The sequence below is a fragment of the Pseudorasbora parva genome, chromosome 17 (genome assembly GCF_024679245.1).
Source record: "Pseudorasbora parva isolate DD20220531a chromosome 17, ASM2467924v1, whole genome shotgun sequence".
Classification (NCBI taxonomy): domain Eukaryota; kingdom Metazoa; phylum Chordata; class Actinopteri; order Cypriniformes; family Gobionidae; genus Pseudorasbora; species Pseudorasbora parva.
This window is the reverse complement of record NC_090188.1, coordinates 11,349,489-11,371,456: the sequence shown is the minus strand read 5'-3', so window position 1 is coordinate 11,371,456 and position 21,968 is coordinate 11,349,489. Positions and strand designations below refer to the sequence as shown.

At 36.9% G+C, this 21,968-nt stretch overlaps 1 protein-coding gene across 1 annotated transcript in view; it reads right to left on the bottom strand.

Annotated features, from left to right (window-relative positions):
• Nucleotides 1–21,968, bottom strand: part of zgc:154058 (Transmembrane protein 150A-like) — a 43,497-nt gene that overhangs the window by 15,353 nt on the left and 6,176 nt on the right. The window contains 4 exon segments of the mRNA XM_067421113.1: nucleotides 4,217–4,344; nucleotides 15,090–15,157; nucleotides 18,878–18,964; nucleotides 20,352–20,399. Coding sequence (XP_067277214.1) covers nucleotides 4,217–4,344; nucleotides 15,090–15,157; nucleotides 18,878–18,964; nucleotides 20,352–20,399 — 331 coding nt within the window.

Below are 21,968 nucleotides of genomic sequence, written 5' to 3'. Positions count from 1 at the left end.
TCGCTCCAGCAGCTGAGCTCAGCTCTACAACACTCAGTCCTGCTCTGCTTTACACTACAGTAACGTTAATAACCGCATCCATGAACATGATTTCTGCCCGTGTCCTATTTTCCACCGGCTGTGAGGTGAAGACCACATGTCCCAAGATGCTGCGCTCAAAATTTGCGTCATCAAACTACACATTTGTTTTGAATAGGCGCCCTCCAGTGGACGGAAAGTTACATAGTGCACCTTTAAGAGATTTGTTGAATAAAACGGGAGTCACTGATATTTATTAGATTAGATAAATTTAAACTGATTAGATTAATCACTTTTTTTGATCACTTTCTTTATAGAATTGAATCACCGATAAAACAAATTCATCCTACTAAGAGAAGTTAGTTGACAAGAGTAAGTTGACGTTTAATCACTGATTTGATTTACTGAGACACAGACAAAGATTATTTCAGATCAGATGATTAGAATTAACACAGTTAATTACATGTTGCATTACTATTGCATTACATGTCGTGCCCAGGCACTGATCATCAATATCACCAGATATCAATAGTCTATTTTCGTCAATAAAAAAACTAAACTAAAACTAGGACTCCAGATATACAAACCGTAAACAAAGTAGTGCATGCTTAACATTTTGAATATCAAATCACGCGGATCACTTTCTTCATTCCAGTTGGCTTATGTACTATGAAAATATTTGTGCATTCGAACACTCAACTAAGGTGACGTAAAACAGCCTTCTATCAGTGTCGTCTTGACTTCTTTGCTCGCTTTCATCATTTTGTTTTTATTCTCGTCCACTGACTCATTCGCTTAACTGAACAGCCAATCACAGTTCTCATTCACCAACGGCCCGACAATGATTCAACATGCTGAATCGGCCCCAAAACCCTGACAACATCCGACAAGAGCCAACGGTGCGGAACACACTTAAAGAACTAAGCCGACCAATGCTCAAAAACGGCTCGACATTGCCAGATGCCTTGGTGTGTCTCGGCCTAAAGAAACGTTAAATTAATTAAAACCTTACTGACTTCAAGGTTTTGAATGAAAGTGTATATCTGCTAAATTTTGTGAACATTAAGGAGCACACTTGCATACAGATGGCCTCAAAGACTAAAAGTCATAAAACTCTCATTTTTATTTGCATTCTTTAACATTTTCTTTACAATCTAGTTAAAAACAAATCACTACTGCAACTTAGCTTTTATTCTTCTGATGTCATGGGAGTTTTATGTGGCAAACAGCATCCTTGTAACATTTTTGCTCATCTAAATGAAGGCCCAACTGGAACACAATGTGGCAAGCGGTGGGCAGGAACTTTCCAAACACATGTTCCTTACACAAACATAGGAGAAGGGAGGGACTACAGGAGCAGACTCCTATTTTGTTTTTTGACCAGCTCCAGACTACAGATGGAAGAAAACAGCAGAGCAAAGTGGGGAGGGGCCTGGCAAACGTGACCTAATGGACTGCAGACCTCACATGTGCGACCCAAACATGGATCTCTCTGCTCAGTACACAATGTAGCTCCACACAGCATGGGTGGTCCTCGTATCATTATAATGGCTTAACGTGAGGCATTAAAGCTATCTTCCCTGCTGAAAAGCCATGAAGTTCAAGTTAGGTTTAAATTGGAGATGCTTCTCAGATATCATAATCTTTCTGGTTAAATTGATAGAGTGTGATAAATTGACACACACTCATGTCGTCCAAACCCATAATACATTTTATAGTATATATACGTTTTATATACTTTTTACTTTTTAAACCCATAAGCCTCCCTGAAATGAGAGACAGCTTGGGAATGAATAGGGGAAAGTCACGTGAGAGGAGGGAATGTCTTTAATTGGTTATGAGTGGTTATGATTAGATATGATTGGTTAATGCGATAAATCCCGCCTCTTGTTTACATGCACATTCTGAAATCGGCTTGAATGAAGATGGCATTAATGGGAAGACTAATTAAAAGTAATCTCCAGGGTTGCCAACTCTCACGCATCTGGCGTGAGACTCACGCTTTCAGGCTCTGTCTCACGCTCTCACTCCGCCCAACTCAATCTCACGCCAAATTGCCAAACCTGCTTTTGATATTAAACAAAGCTATAAGCTTTATTTTTTTAAAATGTGTTTTAATGAAATTCAAACAATAAATAGCGTTTTGGCGCTAATGTGGCATAATGTTAAAGCCAGAGGCGTTGAAAAGCGGAGTTGCATGCTCTCGTCTCCCTGCGGCGCGCGCTGGTCACGTGGCCCATGAGCGCTCAATACTTCTAGCGCTGTGCCAATGAATTTAAATGGCTTAAGCGGATACACAACAGTTTCACCATATAGATGTTTGCTGCAAGTTTTGGTAAACAGTACAGCATAGTGTTAGTGTGTATTGATTATTAAGTCAGCCATATTTACAGGATCGTTTTATTATGGAGAGTGATAGAGATGCAACATTGCTAACATTAATGCTATTCTTGTATTTAGCCCTCAGGTATTCCTTACTAATTGGTCACACTCACACTCATACTCATTAAATTATATTTATTGAATATTTTGAGGAGATCTTTTGGTACTAAATACTATTTGTGCAACAATTAGGCTATTGTAAATAAATGACCACTTAAAATATTTTTCTTTTCATATTTGTATATATTTCTTCTAATATTTATATTACAATATGTTTAGTAATTAATGTTAAAATAGAGAATTCCAAATCAAAGAGGACAAATACAGTCATTTTGTGGCACAAAAAAAAAAAGTAATACACATACATTACATAAATAGTACATTATTTGTAATGCCATTAACCAGTAGGTGCCTTATGGCTCTTTAATAAATATCCATGTATCTAATCTAGTTGCTCAAAAAAGTATTGCAGTCTTTGCATTCTAATAAATATTTAGATATGATGATCAAACACTAGATTTCTTTAAATGTGAAATTTCAAAACTTGAATAACTTGCATCCTAATATTTTTAATGAATAATGATACTTATATAATCACTCACAAGTGAATATTAAGGAATGGCACATATAATTTGACCCAAGAAATGTTTAAACTAGTGCTAAAACAAAAATATTTTTTCTTATTATGTATAGTATATATACTATACTGAATCAAGATCAAAAGCATTACGCATCCCCCCCCCTCCCAAAAAAAAATAGTGTGTTGATCAATGTGTATACATAAATGTCCAAATTAATTCTGTTCATCCATCGTATTTTTAAAGTACACGTGTATACGGCCATTTGTAATGTCAGTCCTTCCTGAACAATCGAAAGGACGTAAAAAACAAACACGTTTCAATGGCTAGCCAGCTGACTATGCTTAAAGAAATGCAAGGGAGTAGCATTGCTTGATTTAAAAACATTTCAGATATGCAAGGGCAGCAAACCAAAATAACTAAGTGAATAGCAAAATTGCTGATAAGATGAATTAAGTTCATAATGCTGCAAGGACAAAGGTTCATGTCTCTTTTTATAACACCTGCCTATGAAAGTTAACATTAATACAGACTGCTTTAGTGAGGGATAGACAAACAAGTCTGAACCTGTGCTCTCTCCCGCACACACACATAGGGTTATGCATTGGTTCTGCTGGAGTACATAGTTAAGATCTGGGTGCTTATATTATCAAGAGAAAGATTTGCCTCCCCCCCTTTCTCTATGGCAACCAGCCCATAAAAACCTGTGATGCCCCCATTGGCCGACCTCCCCATTCGCCAGCCGTCTGGGCACTCAGCCAAATGTCCAAACATATCAACCTGCAAAGACGCTGTGGCCAAGGGCTCACACCGATTCATGAATAAAGGTAAAGGATGTTGGTTTCACAGGGCTCGAAGGAGCTTGTGGCTCTGCATGAGAGGGTTTATGGAGTCTGCCTTTCATCTAAACACCGTGGAGGAGGAACCGAGGTAGAACAGGAGTAAAGTATCACTCATGCCTGGATGACACAGGTATTCACAAAAAATACTTAAAAGAAAACACTTATCCAAACAGTCTGATATACACATACACTAAATTGCATGCTAAGATACACTCGCAAATACAAACATAAGCACGAAACAAGGTTTGGACACACTGGACTGAATTTATGTTTCTTATGACCTTAAAATATTTCCTCTTCTGTAGTCATATGTTCAAACCAACCGTGAAGAAAACTGGGCTACTAAGGAGCAGTTTGTAGAAACGAGTAAGATAGTATGGTTTATGTAAGCTGTACCTGGAAGTTGCCGACCATGATGAGTCCTGCAGCACAGATCCATCCAGTGGAAAGACTTGCTGTATTTAACACACAGTTCTGGTGCTTCTCTATCACATGGGCATAGCGTAGAAACACAATCACCATCACTGAGAGTGAGAAGAAACAAGAAACAGAGTGTGAGAAAAAATATATATGTTATTTTATAAAGAAATACCACTATTAAAATGTACATTACAAACAATTAACAAACACAAATAAAAACTTAAATTTAAAGACAATGAATATGTTTTTTTTTGGTCACACTTTAGATTGGGGTACAATTCTCAGTATTACCCAACTTTTAACTAACGTTTGCCTCAATAAACTCCTAATTACTGGTTATTAATAGTTAGTTAATTAGGTTAAGCTATTGGAAGGATGTAGAATATGGTTATGCAGAGTAAGGTACCAATATGTGCTTCATAAGTACAAATAAAAAGCCAATATCCTAGTAATATGCATGCTAATTAAGCTAGTTAATAGTGAGAACTGGACCATAAACTAAAGTGTTACCAAAAATAAAATAAAAAATAAAATTGTATTTTATATATATATATATATATATATATATATATATATATATATATATATATATATATATATATATATATATATATATATATATATATTCCCTAATGGCAAAAGCTTAGCAGTCTTGAAATAAATAAAAAAACATCAGGACAACTTGCAACAGTTACAAAGATGTTCCCTGTTACATGTTATAACAACATGTAGCAGTTTTTAAGATTTCTAAAGTAGGTGAGTTTATATTTATGATGATCTCATTTGGCAGACACCAAAGTTCATTCAAGGTATACATGTTATACACTCAACAGGGGTCAAATGGGAAAAGGTAGCTTTAAAAGGTACTTCAGCATTTAATATAGTGTAAATGTAAGAAAGATAGCCAGCCCCTCACGGATAAAAGTGATGTATGCAATGCAAAACAGAAGAAACTAAATAATCTGTTGTGACATGCCCTCAACTCAAATTTTCACTATATCTGGCTAATTTTCAGGTATATCTAGGATTATATCTATATATCTATATTTTTTTCTCCAGAATTTTAAGTAGAGATATAGGTTAAATATTAATTTCATAAGCTACTAAAATGCATACAACAATATAATGCATCTTTACAAATTTATCACACAATATATAGTTTTTTATACAGTTTTTAGCCAAACGTGTTGCAAATTAAACACTTTGCTTAAAGAAGATAATCTATGTTTACTGTATTTTTCCCTATTAAATAAACTATAAGTAAATAAATGCACTTTCACAGAGAGACTGGATGGCTCATTTTAAATGACTCATTTCAAGTAGTCCAGGTAATGACAAAAAAATCCATCAATCCATTCTTTAAACCAAGTTTAAGGATACTCTCTATATGATCAATGTGATGCTGAAGTGACGTTATAGCCAATATATATAAGAATATATTTAAACTTTTTCTTTCATTATAAATTAGATTTTGAAAGAAATATCTTATGCTTACAAAGGCTGCATTTATTTACAAAAATACAGTAAAACAGTAATATTGTGAAAATATTATTATAAATGTTATATTATTATTATATAAAATAACTATTTTCTATTTGGATATATTTTAAAATTAAAATATTTTTTAGCAGACGTTACGCCAAATGATCCTTCAGAAATCATTATAATATGTTGATTTGGTGCTCAAAAAATGTACTTATTATTTTCAATGGTGAAAACCATTCTGCTGCTTAATAGTTTTGTCAAAACTGCACTACAGTGTTTTTTAGGATTCTTGATCAGGGAGTTTAAAAGAACAACTTTTTTTTCTTTCTTTTGTGACATTATAAACTGTCACTTTTGTATTATCAATTCAGTGCGTCACTGCTCAATAAAGTATTAACTTCTTTAACAAAAAAAATGTACTTGCCCCCAAACTTTTTGAAGGGTGTTGCATACCCACATACTGTATTTTTTAAAATAATTCATCTGAAGTTCTGTAACAAGTTAATTTGCTCTTTTTTAGTTTTTTGTATGAATGGAAAGTGATCCGTTTGTATGAATATGTCTTGATGACATAAAGTACATTATCTTACTATGTGTGACCAAAAAATAAAATAAAATAGACAAAAGACAGAAACAGAATAATCTCTTTACTCGTCTCCAAACCAGTCAGGCTCATTTTGACAAAACAATCAGTTCCAGTAATCTTTTTTGGTCAAGAAAATAGTCATTGTTTTCCTGGAAAGTCTAAATAGGCAGGCAACGTGGAAAGATGAGAAGAGAGCGAATTAAAGAGGGGCATCATGGTGACATCTCTAACGTAAATCAAGCTGCTGCAATCTGCTCAACTGTTTTACTGCTGGGTTAATGCTTAATGAAAACTGACTGGGGCAGATGTGGCCTGTTGGAGTGGCAAAGTGTTTGGGGGGGAGAACAGACAATAAACCACCCCTCCTTTCTCAGCCCAATCCGCCTACCAGAACGTTCCTAGATGTTCTTCTGAGTCAACATTATGGCTATTGTGACACATTCACCTAAAGTACAGAAACACTGTAGGAAAGACCAGCATTTTTTTTAAAGCTGGTTAGTGCTGGCCATGCTTATGGACCATTTTAGCCATGTTGCTAACCAGTAACTGATGATGTAGGTCAACCATCATTGGTGAATGTGGTTGATCAAAAAAAGTCTTGCTGGTTAAGCTAGATCAAGAGCCCACATAGTAACCATCCATGCTGGTCATTTCACCAAGAAACAAATTTTACATCCAAGAAGCTATATGTAACTATTGTGGTAGCAAATAATTTAAGATGTTCTACAGCATGGTGTAGGAGAAGTTACGAGCGTGGAAACACAAACGACATGTCTGCAGGTGAAGGAAATTAACTCTTGTTTAATAAAATCCAGCCGAAACAGCACAACAGTCAGAAACAGATAATGTGGCTCGTAATGGTTGTTTACTGCATTAGACTACACTGTCAGCTGATGTATTCCTTCCCAAGCATCTGCTGTAGCTGTTTCCCTCATGAATAGGCCTTCAGTTATACGGGCACAGGAAACAATGGGAATTCAGCATACACAGCAATCTGCAAAAAGCTAAGTATACCTGCTAAATATACCTGACTTGAACTTATTGTGTGCTGCACAACCCCAGATTCCATAAATGCAGGGCGTAACAAAAGCCCATAAAAGGTCAAAAAAAGGTCTTTCCAACTGCCTGCGTATATGTTTGTGTGTAGGTGTGTTTGTAAGCATGGTTTCCTGGAAATATGCTCTTGGCCTCAGAATGCAAAACAAAGACTGGGGACTCAGAAACACATGGTATCCATTGGACATAGGCAATTATTATTTATGCTGTGTAACTACCACCAAACTTCACATACAAATAAAGCTGTGTTCAATCCCAATTAAACTCATGGTCATCCCGAAAATGTAGCTCTTTTAAAGGGGACCTATTATGCAAAAATCCCTTTTATAAAGTGTTTGAACACAGATGTGTGTCGGCAGTGTGTGAATACAACCAGCCTATAATGGCAAAATCCACTCACTCATTTAAAGCTGCTGTCTGTAAAAAATTTTGTGTTCAAGATTTACAAAAATTATATAATGAGAATGTACAACATTAATCCATTTTCCAAACCATGTTTTTGTCTTACCCTGAATCATTATGGTACACTTATAATAAGTATATATATTGGGACTATTTCAGGCCAGACTGGTAGGAATCGCTGCGGAGGAGCACAGTCCCTGCGTGATCCGCCATAGACATAAACAGAGAGAAGTAGCTCCGGTTGCAATGTTCTTCCGCAAGACGCATGCAGTTCTGTTTATTAACCACTAGAGTGCAAAAAGTTACGGACTGCAGCTTTAAAAAGCTGGGGCGGCAGTGGCTCAGTGGTTCATGTAGGTTGTCTACAAACCAGAAGGTTGGTGGTTCAATCCCCGGTTCCACTTGACCAAGTGTCGAAGTGTCCATGAGCAAGACACCTAACCCCAGCTGCTCCCGACGAGCTGGATGGCGCCTTACATGGCTGCCATCGCCGTCGGTGTATGAATGGGTGAATGTGAGGCAAAAATGTAAAGCGCTTTGGATAAAAGCGCTATATAAATGCAGTCCATATAAATGCAGTCCATTTAAAAAAATAAAACAATAAATCAAAAGCAGTCAAATGACTTCAAATGAACTGATTCAGATTCCACCCTACGATGACGTCATTGTAGGGAGAAGCCCTGCCCACAGCCGGTGACGATCTCTCCTATTAGCATAGACACAGCCCTAATTGAGAAGCACAGAGTCTGCCATTTCTGTATCCTCACTCGAACGCCGCATTCACAAGGGGCGTAGGCGTTAACGCTTCCCATTTACTTTGAATGGGTGACATCATCCGTTGCCGAACTGAATTGTGGGTTCCGTCGCGGCGCTTCACTCGCGTTGCAAGCGGCAGAAGTTGAAGAATTCTCAACTTTTCAAGCGCCAGCGCAGGCGTCATCCAATCAGATCGCCGTATGCAAATATCCTCAGCAGACGCTAGCCAATTGCGTTCATTACTGCTCCGTGAACCATCCAGACCATAGACCGTTAAAAATCCAGACGCAGCTCCTGGACCACTACGTGATATTCTTCCCGCTGTCGGCGCTTTTTCAGGATTTAATGTACTTAACAGCTTCGTGCACCTGTGCAGTGCGCTGACAACAACTACACGGGCAATCGCACTCGCACATTCAACCAAAAAAGGCGCTTTTTTGTGTTGTGTTTTGGTCCAAGCGGCAAGTTAATGTGATTGGCTGTTGTCACTATGACGATCGCGTCAGCACCCAGCTTCAGCCACGCCCTCCGTCAAGCGTTAACGCCTACGCCCCGTGTGAATGCGGCGTAACAGCTGGAGTTGTACAATGTTTGCACCAAATATATGCCCCAATGCACATAAGAGTCTCCATGTGCATGTCCAAGAGAGGACATTGTGGTTAAATTTCATTTTCAAAGGAATTTACCCGAAAGAAAATCGCTGAAGTATTATATGTTTGCGCCAATTTGTGGTGGACTGTTTCACAAACAAGGGGCTTTCAAACGCTGATTTTTCAAAAAGGTTGATTGTGAAAGATAGGTTAATAACAACACTTTGTGCACAGACTTCAGATCCAGACAAAGTCACAACTGTTGTGAGTCCTTCCAAATTGCCTTTCTAAAAGAACTTGTTGTCTGTATGGCTAATGTTGCTAAAGCTACCATTGTCTCTGCCTGTTTTCACTGATGCTGCCCTCACAAGCTATCAGAATGATCGTAAATGCGATTTCCTAGTTAAAAATTGCACATGAATACCCTTTGAAGTTGCCCATTTGAATGTGACAAACTCGTGATAACGACTTCAGAAGTGGGAATTATGAAATTTCTGATAGCACATTAAGATACCTGGAGACTAAAGCTATGTTGTCATTTTTATCCCGCCGTGTGTGTAATTTATAAATGAGCATTTATTATGCATAGTACAGTCAGATGACAGATGACTGAACAACACTAGTGACAACTTCTGACATTTTTAGTGTATGATATTGTCCTGTTTTGTTGCTGCTGGTATGTTAGAGATGTCCGGTTCGCGAACGAATCGTTCTTTTTAACCGGATCTTTATAGTGAACCGGTCGAACCAGTTCACCAAATCGAACTGAATCGTTCTAAACGGTTCGCGTCTCAAATCAGAGCTTATCCCACAAATACTGTAGATATTAACTTTCTGCCATCAGTGACAGTCTCTCAAACTAGAAATAAAACTAATATCTTGAAGTAGATGCTGTAACTCCAATCGTTAGCTGAAGTGAGACATGTTTTGCTGAGAGATCTGATGAACTCATGAGCAGCTGATACTGAGCATGCGCGTGTAACCGAAGGTACCGGTTGTCGGATCCTCGGATCAGCAGTACAGAATCAAAAACCGTTTCTGTCGGACACGTTCGATACGGAGAACTGATGAGGCGATGAGCTGCGCATGCGTGTTATTTGTTCAGAGGAACGAAATGCAGGTTAAAGGGGTACTTCAGCGCTGGGAAGATGAATCTGTATTTAAACTGGCTCATCAATGCAGTAGAAATGTGAAATTATTTTTTAATTTGGTGTCTTCTAGACTGAGAAAAGACAGAAAATGTATTTTTGTCCCATGGGGATGAAAGACTACAATTCCCAGAATGCATCGCTGCCCTGTGAGGCCATTCCCAATGCCAACAACTTGATTACTGCGACTGAGTTAGAGAAGACACTACAATTAAAAACTGAACGTGCCTGTTCAATATAATGAGTGAGTCACCGCGCGAGTATCACAGCACTGAGCACTAACTGCACGAGTGATGAGAGCTGAGGTAATCGCGACTACACTCGCGGCATACATTCACAACTCGAGTTCAGTCTGGCACGTTTCAGTTCATGCCTTTGCAAGCTTAACTTTCATAGAAATTAATTTGAGAAGTTAAAACACTTACATTGCTCACCATAGCTCCGTTTAAATGAGTGCCTGTAGCTGAGCTGAGCTCTCCCTGCAAGCTGAGTGTAATCTCCCATCCCCATGCGCAGATTCAAAACATGCGGTAATGGCTCCCTCTGCTGGCTGTAGTCTTTAGCCTTTGGGCAAACATTCCTCCTATGATGCAAAAATCGTCAATTTGCATCATAGGAGGAATTTTTCCAGAAATAAAATGCATAAATCTCTTGTCTCAGGGAGATATGAGGGGGGAAAGCACAATAATTTGAATATATTCCAGGGTTTCTACTGATACAAAGCCATATGCTAATCGCTGAAGTAACCCTTTAAGTGTATAAAACTAATCACGTTTGGAAACATCATAACAAAGCTGTCACTATATTATTTTAAAGTTTTGGAAACAATGGATTGTAAAACGGTCAAATTAAACATTTATTTGTTTTATCAATAATGCATGATATTTTCTGGAACAGCTTTTATCTTATTTCTAAGTCGATACAGATTTTAAAATACATGTAATCAAAACAGTAGGTTTGATATAGACTATTCAGCTTGCAGCAGTTCGCAGCTCAGCACCCTGTGCTCAGCACGCACACACACACTGATACAGCGGTTCTCGAGTCAGATTGACCGGTTGCAACGGATCACCGGTACAGAATCGAGAACCTATTCTATCGGACACGTTCGATCTTTCGGACATGTTCGATTCTGAGAACCGGTGAGCGGAGATACTGAGCATGCGTGATAGCGTCGTAACCGAACTGTTTCTCTCGGACTGGGACAGCTGATGCTGATAATACATGAGCCCGGGTGAACACTGAGGATTTGTGTAAGTAGGCCTATTATGTCAATGTATGTTTATTTAATCCGTGTAAAACATCAGTGTTTGCACAACAGTGACAGTGACAGTCTCTCAAACTAGAAATAGAACTAATATCTTGACGTAGAGGTTGTAACAATCGATTCAGTTCGATTTGGTGAACTGTATTTAGTGCTGTTGCAAAACATAAATGAAAAAATGTTTCCAAGATGATGATGATGTCAATTATAATTATTACTATACTAAGTTTTAATTACAAATACTTTATATGGATGTGTTTGAATGTATTTTCATCCGCAGGGATTATAGAACTGACGTCATTACGTAAAGACGTAAAAGAACCGGTGATCCGGTTTTTTTAACCGGATCATGGAAACGAACTGTTCGAAAGAACCGGTTCGCGGAAAAGAACCGAACTTCCCATCACTATAGAACATGAGGTCTTAAAGATCCTCCTTGAAAGGGGGCCAGGAGCTCATTTGCATTTAAGGGACACACATAAACAGTGCATTTTTGCTCACCCCAAAAAGTAGCAATTTTAACATGCTATAAAAAGGTATTTATACATATTTTATTGGTCACTTATTTTACATCTTGTAAAAGGGGCATAATACGTCCCCTTTAAGCTACGTATCTCAGATTTTGCAAGGTCAAAATTAGTAATACGCCTTGAGCATGTCATTGGGCTAGCATCAACATGATAGAGTGAGCACCCTATGAATGCTAGACAGGGTGCTTGCAAACTGGTTGTGCACCATTCAAAACTGAATTGATTTGGAATTAAAGGTGCACTATGTAGTATTTTTGCAGTAAAATATCCAAAAACCACTAGGCCAGTGTTATATATTTTGTTCAGTTGGGTTCTTACAAAATCCCAAATGTTTCCAACTATTTGTAAAATGTGAGGAAATTGCTATTTTAACCAATGGACCAGGACGTTTCAGCATAGCGTTTGAGCGAATCGACGTTTTTAACGTCATAACATGATTTTAAACACACTTAAATGTATCTAATATGATAAACAGAGCTGCTTTAACTTATAATCATGACCGGAAAAAGTGGAAGTGCGGGCGCCCGGCGACTGTGTCCCGTCTTGTTGAATGAGCTCTAAATCAGCTCTCATACAATATCTCAGACCCGCAACCTCGCTTAATTTCTGTGTATTCACAAAGAAGATTCTAGTTTGTAAGGGGTGAAATGTGGCGGAAATACCACAGCCCAAACACATTAGAGAGACGACACCTGTGTATTTATGGATCACGGGTTTTCACTGTGGTGCTGAATTCCCTCAAGAGAACAAAAAACAGGAGATAAAGGTAAACAACTGCCCTGTCACAAGGTCCTCGGGAGCCTAAACTAGCTTCAGTCAGTTCCTGCTGTGAACTCTCTCCACCCTGCTTCCCTTCTGTTAGAGCACTACACCGCTGAGAGATGTTTCCTCTAGTGCCATGCTGACTTCAAAAGGAGCTCTTGGAAGCTCAGATTCGGGAACACTGAGTATTATATAAGCCACGAGAAAACAATGCAGCCCTGGGGAACTGATGGTCACCCTTCATCAAACAGTCGGCATGCAATTTTTTGGCAGGTGTGCATTGCGTTTTATACACTTTTTTTAGTGTAAACAACTCCGTTAAGATCCTATTGTCCTGGAACTGTGATGCAATAAGTCACGTAGCATACAAGGTTTTGTTTGATAGTCGAGTTATATAAGACACACTTTCAAAAAAGAATACAAAATGCAACTTTCTTGTATTGTTGAATGAACAACGGTAATTTCCTTGTGCAAACAGGCAGAGAACGAGTCTCCCAGCAGGAGAACACTCTCACTTGTAGTTACACAGGGTGGAGGGCTGAACACAACAATACAGCCCTTCAGCTCTCAGCATGGACACTGCCACCAGGCCCAGACGCTCAGGTCAGAGGTCACGCTGAATCAATGATTCTCTCTTTTTTCACAGACCTGCTGTATAGTTTGCACTCGGCTGTAACTGACAGTATCTGCAAGGATTGGTCACACAAGACACAGCTAGGTTTTATGTTCGGGGAGCAGCATAAGCAAGACTTATGGATGACTCGCCAGTTCTTTTAAAAAGCAAATGTTTTGTAATCCGATATAGCTCAGATATCAAAATGTTAGCTATTATCATTTGTATTTTAAGGGATTTCTGTTGTTTATCTGCCTTAAAATAGCCCTCGGGTCATGTTTTTGCTGTGATGTGATTTAAATTAAATTCAGATCATTTCTGAAGATGATTCATCCTAATTCAGATCATTTCTGAAGATGATTCATCCTCAGCAACTCACTTGGAGTATGATGACAATGTCTGGTAATGTGCAGTGACTGCATTGACCGTTCAGTTTTATAAATGCTTGAATGCACATATCCGCCCAGCTTGAGTTGTGAAATATCAAAGTGACACTCAAAGCTTTTCCGGGAAAGTGTAGAGAATGAGCAGTGTGTATTGTCAGCTTTTAGATGATAATGGCTTCTCCTAAAAATCTGACATCAGTGCACATAAACACATCCGTAATGTTAAAGATAGTTGGCCTTGTATATTTCGTCAACCGGTGGCAGTGATATTACACATACGCAAACACTAAGCCTGTGGTTTCCTGAGCTGATTGCAGCCCAGACAGTGCATCATTGTGCTACAGATGGGAATCATTTACTGGGGAGTGAACTACAGATCGATCTGAAATTCCAAAATCAAAATCAAGTTCAGGAATGTTGTAAACGAGAGGGGAAAAGTTATATCCTAGCTTAAAGTGCAGAGAAAACTATACACTATACAGTAAACAGCCGGAAGTTAGTTATTTTAGTCTATAAAGTTTTAAATATGGATATTTTTTTCTAACACAAACACGCCACTTTGCTTCAGAAGGACCTTATTAACCCCCCGGAGCCATGTGGACATCTTTTATGATGGATGGATGCACTTTTATGGACTTAAAAACTGAATCAGCCATTAACTGCCATTATAAAGCTTGGAAGAGCCAGGACATTTTTTAATATAACTCCGACTGTATTCGTATAAAAGAAGAATGTCATATACACCTAGGACAACTTGAGGGTAAGTAAATCATGGGCTAATTTTCATTTTTAGGTGAACTAAAACTTTAATGTATAAAAGTTTGGGGTCAGAATTTTTTATATAATAACACTTTTTATATAATAACACAGATAATAACACTTTATTTAGCAAGAATGCTAAAATTTACTGAAATTTACAATGTTACAAAAGTTTTCTATTTCAAGCAAATGTTGTTCTTTTTAACTTTCTATTGATCAAAGATTCCTGAAAAAATTCACCACGGTTTCCCCAAAAATATATGCAGCACAATGTTTTCAGTATTGCTAATACTCTTTCTTAAACACCAAATTAGCATATTAGGATGATTTCTCAAGGATCATGCGACACTGAAGAATGAAGTAATGGGAATACATTACATTTAAAAAAATATATTAAAATAGAAAACACTTATTTTGAATTTTAAAATATATTTCACATTGCTCTTTTTACTGAGCGTGAAGACACTTCTTTCAAAACATTACAAAATCTTATGGACATATTGTAAACTCACCCATAAAGGATCCAGTGCTGCAGATGAGACTGAAGAAGCAGCTCTCTGGAGGAAGTGTGCCGCATTTACTGCAGATCAGAACATCAGAGCAGAGGTTAGATGCCCAGGGTTCTCACCACATGAATAAACACATATGCAAACATACATGCGCATTCCAAAGCAAAGGGTCCTGAGAGATGAACTACCATTGGCAATTGACTAAAATAGCCCTGTCTGGCTCTTAGGAGCACACTGGCAGCTGTAGATTATTGGCAAAATGAGGGATGGAGCTAGAAGAGGGCTTGAGGACCCTCGGCTATTCTCACACAACTGTCACACTGTATGGGAAATTACAAAAGATAAGCAAAGATAGGGCCTCCACCGGTGAAAGACTGTGTAAGCGCCTAGCCTTGACATGTCACCATGGTATGAAGCTTTTCAAAGAAGATGCAGCTGTATACAGAATGGAGTAAACAAACTAAAACGGCCAACTTTCCACCATCTCATTGAGTGATACTAAAGGGAAAGTTCACCCAAAAATAAAAATGATGTTATCATTTACTCACCCTAAAGTTGTTCTAAACCTGTATGAGTTTCTTTGTTCTGCTGAACAAAAAAGAAGATATTTTTAAGAATGTTTGTAACCAAGAAGATATAGAGAAATCATTGACTACCATAGTAGGGGGGGGGGTACTATGGTAGTCAATGGTTGCTCTATCTGCTTGGCTAAAAACATTCTTCAAAATATCTCCATCTGTGTTCAGCAGAACAAGCTTCTCTTTCAGACGCAAAATTTATAGGATGAGACTATTTAAATGAATCATGCAAAGTGATTTACTAAGGTTTACGCTAGTCAATTCACTGTTTTTTTCGCTATCATTTAACACCCAAAATAAGCATATCTTAAACCAGACACTAATTTGGTCATTATGGAAATGACCCGGCTGTGTCTGTGGCAGAACTTTCCACTCTTATCGGCACTTTTTTAGGATTGCGCTCTCATGCTAATTTGCCCTGTTTAGTAAATTCTAATAATTCCCTGAAGCAAATTCAGCTAAACCAATTTTCTGCCAAATGAGCCTTGACTGGATTACATATAGAAATGCTTTCTATAAATAAATCACTGAGGTGTTAATCTCTATAATGATAAGCGAGAAATGTATGTATGCTGTTCCAAGGTTTTGTGAGTGTGTGTGGATTTGACCTTTTACCCACTTAAGATACCTCTGGGCTAAGAACCGCAGACTATGGTGGGTAGAAGTCAAAATAAACTCACACACAATCACACACACACTGCTGGTAGTGGAAATGCAGATCATGGACACACCCAAAGGCACTTCACATAGAACTGAAGTTCTCATACTCCATAAACCACACAGCTCTGAAAGCAACAAAGACAGATGGCCTATTTGTACAGCTAGGGGCAAAGATCCCACTAACTATTCCAGAATACACAATATATGCATTGTCAGATTTCCCTTTGATGGGAAAATGCCTGGAAAAGTCAAATAAATTAATAACAGATTTTAGCTAACAGGTTTTGTTTTTCCCTCAGTAATTTAGATGGGAGGAAAATAAAGATTGCACACAAGGAAAAACAAGAGATGTGTGCAGAGGAAAGGAAGGGGTTGTCGAGTGAAGAATGTGCTGACACAGACCACTGCTTCAGGTATGGAGGCAAGATAAGAAGGGGCACTTTCCAAGAATAAACTGCACTTTAGAGTTTAAATGCATTGAAAACAGATTTCATATTTTTGGTAGTGAGAATGATTAGGGTGCTTTCCCACATGGATCGTCCATGTTACCTTTCATGCAGTGTGTAATAAAGCTTTTTACGAATATAAATGGTCCACAAAGTTTTAACATAAACGTTCATCAACTCGCACATCAGTTGTGCTAAACAAAAGCTCAAGCATGTACGCAGCACATTTTAGCTTCCGCAAGAACCAATGAGGTTTGTTCTCGCACGTCAAGCAGGTTCGGTTGAGCTTCTGTTTATGTTCACTGATCAGTGTTAATTATTAAACATTGAATTAAATAAAATAAAATACAATTGAAATCTGTGAATTATAGAAAGTAAGAAATGAACATGAGCACGCTCTGTCGTCACTTCAAAATACAGCGCATGATGTGTTAATCACATCAAAAAAGAACATGATGGACGGAAAGAAGCACCTGTCAGGAGCATATAAGCGAAAATTTAAAAAAATATAGAGATGAAGACGTTAAAAGGATGACATTTTTCATTTAAAAAAATTGAAGAAAAGAATGGAAAGTTTCCTTTACAAATAAGTTCCTACAAATCAGAATAGGCTAAACAAAATGTTAGAGATGATTGTTGATCGCGGATGTGTCGAAGGACCTAACTCAAGAAGTCTGTAGTGCAAGCAGTCTTCTGTGTGGGTGCAAAACTCCAATTGAAAAATGTAACTTCTTCAGAGAAACCTTGAATAATTATTCCTGAATTTGGTTGTGTGTGCCCTGGGGGTATCTTTCTAGAGGCTCTATTATGTATTCTAGTTCCCGCAGCGTCAGTTTTTTGAGGCGACTCTTATTGTAGAACATTATTATTTGAGGACGTTTTATTTCCTTGGTGTCATGTCATGAAGCCACACAGACAGTTTATTTAGTTTTTCCCTTTTTTCAAAATATTCAAAAACTTGTTTACTATATCATGAATTGTTTAATATATTACAATTGTCAAATATGTGGAAGTGAATGTGTTTTGTCAGTTTAAACGCCTTTATAATTATCATGTTAGTTGATATAACACACAAAGAGTTTGAACCGCAATTCAGAGGATCTCTTTTCACTTGTTCTAAAACGGTAAAACCTCAGATAAACATAATGTGGTTGAAAACACAAATTATTCTAAAGCACTGAGCACATCCGTCTCTAGCTCAGCGCCAGCTAAAGCGCAAAAGCACATTTGATTATCAGTGATGCATTGAACGTTCTAATCACACCGGTGTGTTCTTATGCGTCAATGGGTTCAAAATAAATCTCGTTTTAAGGGTGGAGGGGGGACGAACTGAAATTTTCGTTACTTGAAATAATATAAATATATCTTCAGAACATTTGGACTAAAACGCTCAATTCATATAGATTAGTTTTAAGATCTCTTTATGAACTTTTTAAAGCATCAAAAAGTGTTGTTTAGCTGTCTATTGAGGAAAAGAAACCTCTCAGATTTAATAAAAATATCTTCATTTGTGTTTCAAAAATGAACGAAACTTTTACGGGTTTGGAACGACATTAAGTAATTAAATGACATAATTTTCATTTCTGGGTGAACTATCCTTTTAATATTTAGTAATAATCTACATAGAGCACATTGTGACCCTTAAGAAGTTACATAATTTGGATGTTTTTACAGCATGACAGAAATTAGACATGCAGCATGGAATGTAAAAATCTCCATAATAACCATTTTCGGTAACACTTTATTTTACAGTGTCCTTGTTACATGTGTAGTTACTGTAATAATAATTATAAACTATGCATAATTACATGCAACTAACCCTAAATCAACCACTATTGTACCCTATAGTAAGTACATGCAGTTACTTAATATCACTCAGTACTTCAATACATAATTACACTGTAACACAGACATAACCCCATTTTCTCAATGTTCTACAAACTGTAGTGTTTCCTCTGATTTTAAAGCTCAAGCAACTTTGTTACGTATTTCATGAAGAAATATTAAAAATACAAATACAATACAACTGCAAAAGATATGTCACTATATCTACATTCCTACAGTTACCCATTGTCATAGTTTTTTCTTATTGTTATTTAATACAGACCTTATGAGAGGAACATTGTCCAGAGTACAGCATAGGGTTGTCCCCCTCTGCATTGGCAGATCCACTTCACATGACTGGTTATACATCCTGCAAGCAAACAAACACACAGACCTAAATATACAAACATATACATTATGGAGTTATAACTCTGAGCCTTTGAGGTTTTTGGGTATCTACTTTGCTCACTTGCTATGAATAATAATCAGTACCAGACAGACCTGAGTATTAGAAAATCTGCACCTGTCTGTGAATTTGAACTACTTACACAGTGCTGCATTCCTACTGTACTCTGGATGATATGGTCAGAGTTATAACTCACTTCCAGTATAAACGTGTTTTGACAGCCGCCATCACTTCGGTTCATACTACACCATGTAGAATTCAAGGCAAACATAAAGTGGCTACACTTCATTACTAAAGCAAACACATCCCATGCTACAGGAGCTAATGCTCCTCCCACCAGGATAAAAGACTGAAAGACCACTGTTGTTTCCAGAGTGTAAAAATTACTCAGGAATGCAAAGCACCTAAAAAGGTAAAAGAGGCCTTTGGGTCACATTTCATTAAACAGACCAAATTTGATCTTGTTTGCTCAGCTTCAGCTCCACTATCCACTATTAACAAAATAAATGTTTTACTTGCTTTACACATGACATAAAGTACACATTTTCCACTGATATTCTGAGACACTGGGTTTTATTCATAAATCATATTAATGATGAGTAATCATCTCGGATTGCCTCTGTTCATGGATGCCATTATTACTGCTTTAAATAATTAAGGTACAGTGTGCCAACTCCCAAAGCCCAACAGCAGTGCTACCATTTAAGTTACCTAGACACCGCCATGCTCAACATGCTAATGTTTGACTAAAAACTCTCATGGTATGAAGCACAAGTTCACCTGCAGAGTTAAATTCTTCATTGGCATTGAGCCAATGTTAATAAAAAAGAAAGTTAATAAGAAAGGATCTGGACACTCGTTCAACATCTCATATCAAATACATTACTCATTAGAGCAGATGACACAGAAGAAGTTATAAGACACAATGTCAGGTTGTCTCTGATTGTGCATTTTAAAAAGGTGTTAGTTCAGTATCAGTAAATGGTTAATATCCTCAGAGCTCAAATGAAATGAAAGATGAAAATAGGCATATTTCAGTTACCAATATATTAATAAACATATACAAATACAAATACTCTAACAAAAGCATAATACATATTTTTAAATATTTGAATTTTAACTCTTTTTTTAAAAATATTTTTTATTTATATTTTACATTTTAAATGCATTAAAATATGTTATTGAACATATTGAAATATTTAATACATGTAACTATTAAATTACAATTGAATTGAATAAACAATTTAAAAATACCATAGTACAATGTAATCCTACAATTAAAAAGCTAAATTAATAATGAAAAGTGGACACAAGGATATATTTATATTATTTAAAAAAAAAAACATCTTACCAGTTGTCCACAGGACAGACATGTTGGTTATACAAAGCCATGGCATACCTGGGAAAATAGAAATGATGGTACATTAGCAACATAATGTAATAAGTGCATTTGTTAACAAAGGGTTAGTTCACCCAAAAAATGTTATTCTGTCATCATTTACTTACCCTTAAGTTGTTCCAAACCTGTATTGATTTTTTTCTTCTGCTGAACACAAAAGAAGATATTTTGAAGAAGATGGGTAACCAAGTAAGCCCAGGGTCCCATTGACTTCCACAGTATGGACAAAAAAATACTATGGGAGTAAATGGGGCCCATAAACTGTTACTGACATTCTTCAAAGTATCTTCTTTTGTGTTTGCCAGAAGAAAGAAATTCATACAGGACTGGAACAATTTGAGGTTGAGTAAATGATGACAGAATTTTTATTTTGATGCATTAACTAATTAACAATGAACAATATATTTCTATAGCATTTGCTAGCTAGCCTTGTTAACAAATTAACAAACTGTAAAGTGTTACCATTATATCTCATGAAAAACACTATCCAAAAAAATGGACACAAACAATTCATAAAAACATGTCCATGATCATGTCAAAATAAAAACTGTTTCAAAGCTGACCACAAGAGTAATGTAAACCACTGATGTCTAAAATTAAGCAAAGAGATGCAGTATGGCTTTAAGAGCTGAAACTTATAAAAAAGTTATAGGGTACACATGTGACCCTGGACCACAAAACCAGTTTTAAGTCACATGGGTATATTTGTGGCAATAGCCTAAGCCAACAATACATTGTGTAGGTAAAAATTATAGATTTTTCTTTTATGCCAAAAATCATTAGGATATTAAGTAGAGATCATGTTCCATGAAGCTATTTAGTAATGTTTCCTACTGTAAATATTTAGAAAATGTATTATATTAGTAATATGCATTGCTAAGGATTTCATTTGGACAACTTTAAAGGTGATTTTCTCAATAATAAGAATTTTTTGCACCCTCAGATTACAGAATTTAAATAAAATAGTTTTATCTCTGCAAATATGGTTCTATCCTAACAAACCATGCATAAAATGGAACGTTTATTTATTCAGCTTTCATTTGATGTATAAATCTCAATTTCGAAAAATTGACCCTTATGACTGGTTTTGTGCCTGTGGTCTCCTTCACTAATGCGACAGCCTGTGTATTCACTGATAAAATCAGATGCATGTCCTTTCGATGTAATTTTCTGTTAGCACAGAACCAAAAACCAGTAAGCTTTGCAAATTTACTCAACACAACCTGTACATCTTCAGCTTACCCAGTTAATGTGTGTCATTCTTTGCTCATGCTGATGCAACAAGTTCATCAAACTCCTGATCCTGTCACACTGACCCTCATAAGATGTCAATGAACACAGGACCATCAGATAATGGTCAAAGTAAACGTTTGCCTACTGACTTTTATAGAATCTGATGAAAGAGAATTTCCGAGCAAGCAAAAATTGCTTACTATGGAAGCTTGTTTCCACCACTGAATACAAAATTAAAAAGGTAATTGTGATTTTTTTTAACCACGATTTGGACAGTTTTTTCTCAGAAGTTTATATCTCACATTCTGCAAATAAATATACAAACCTGATCCCAAA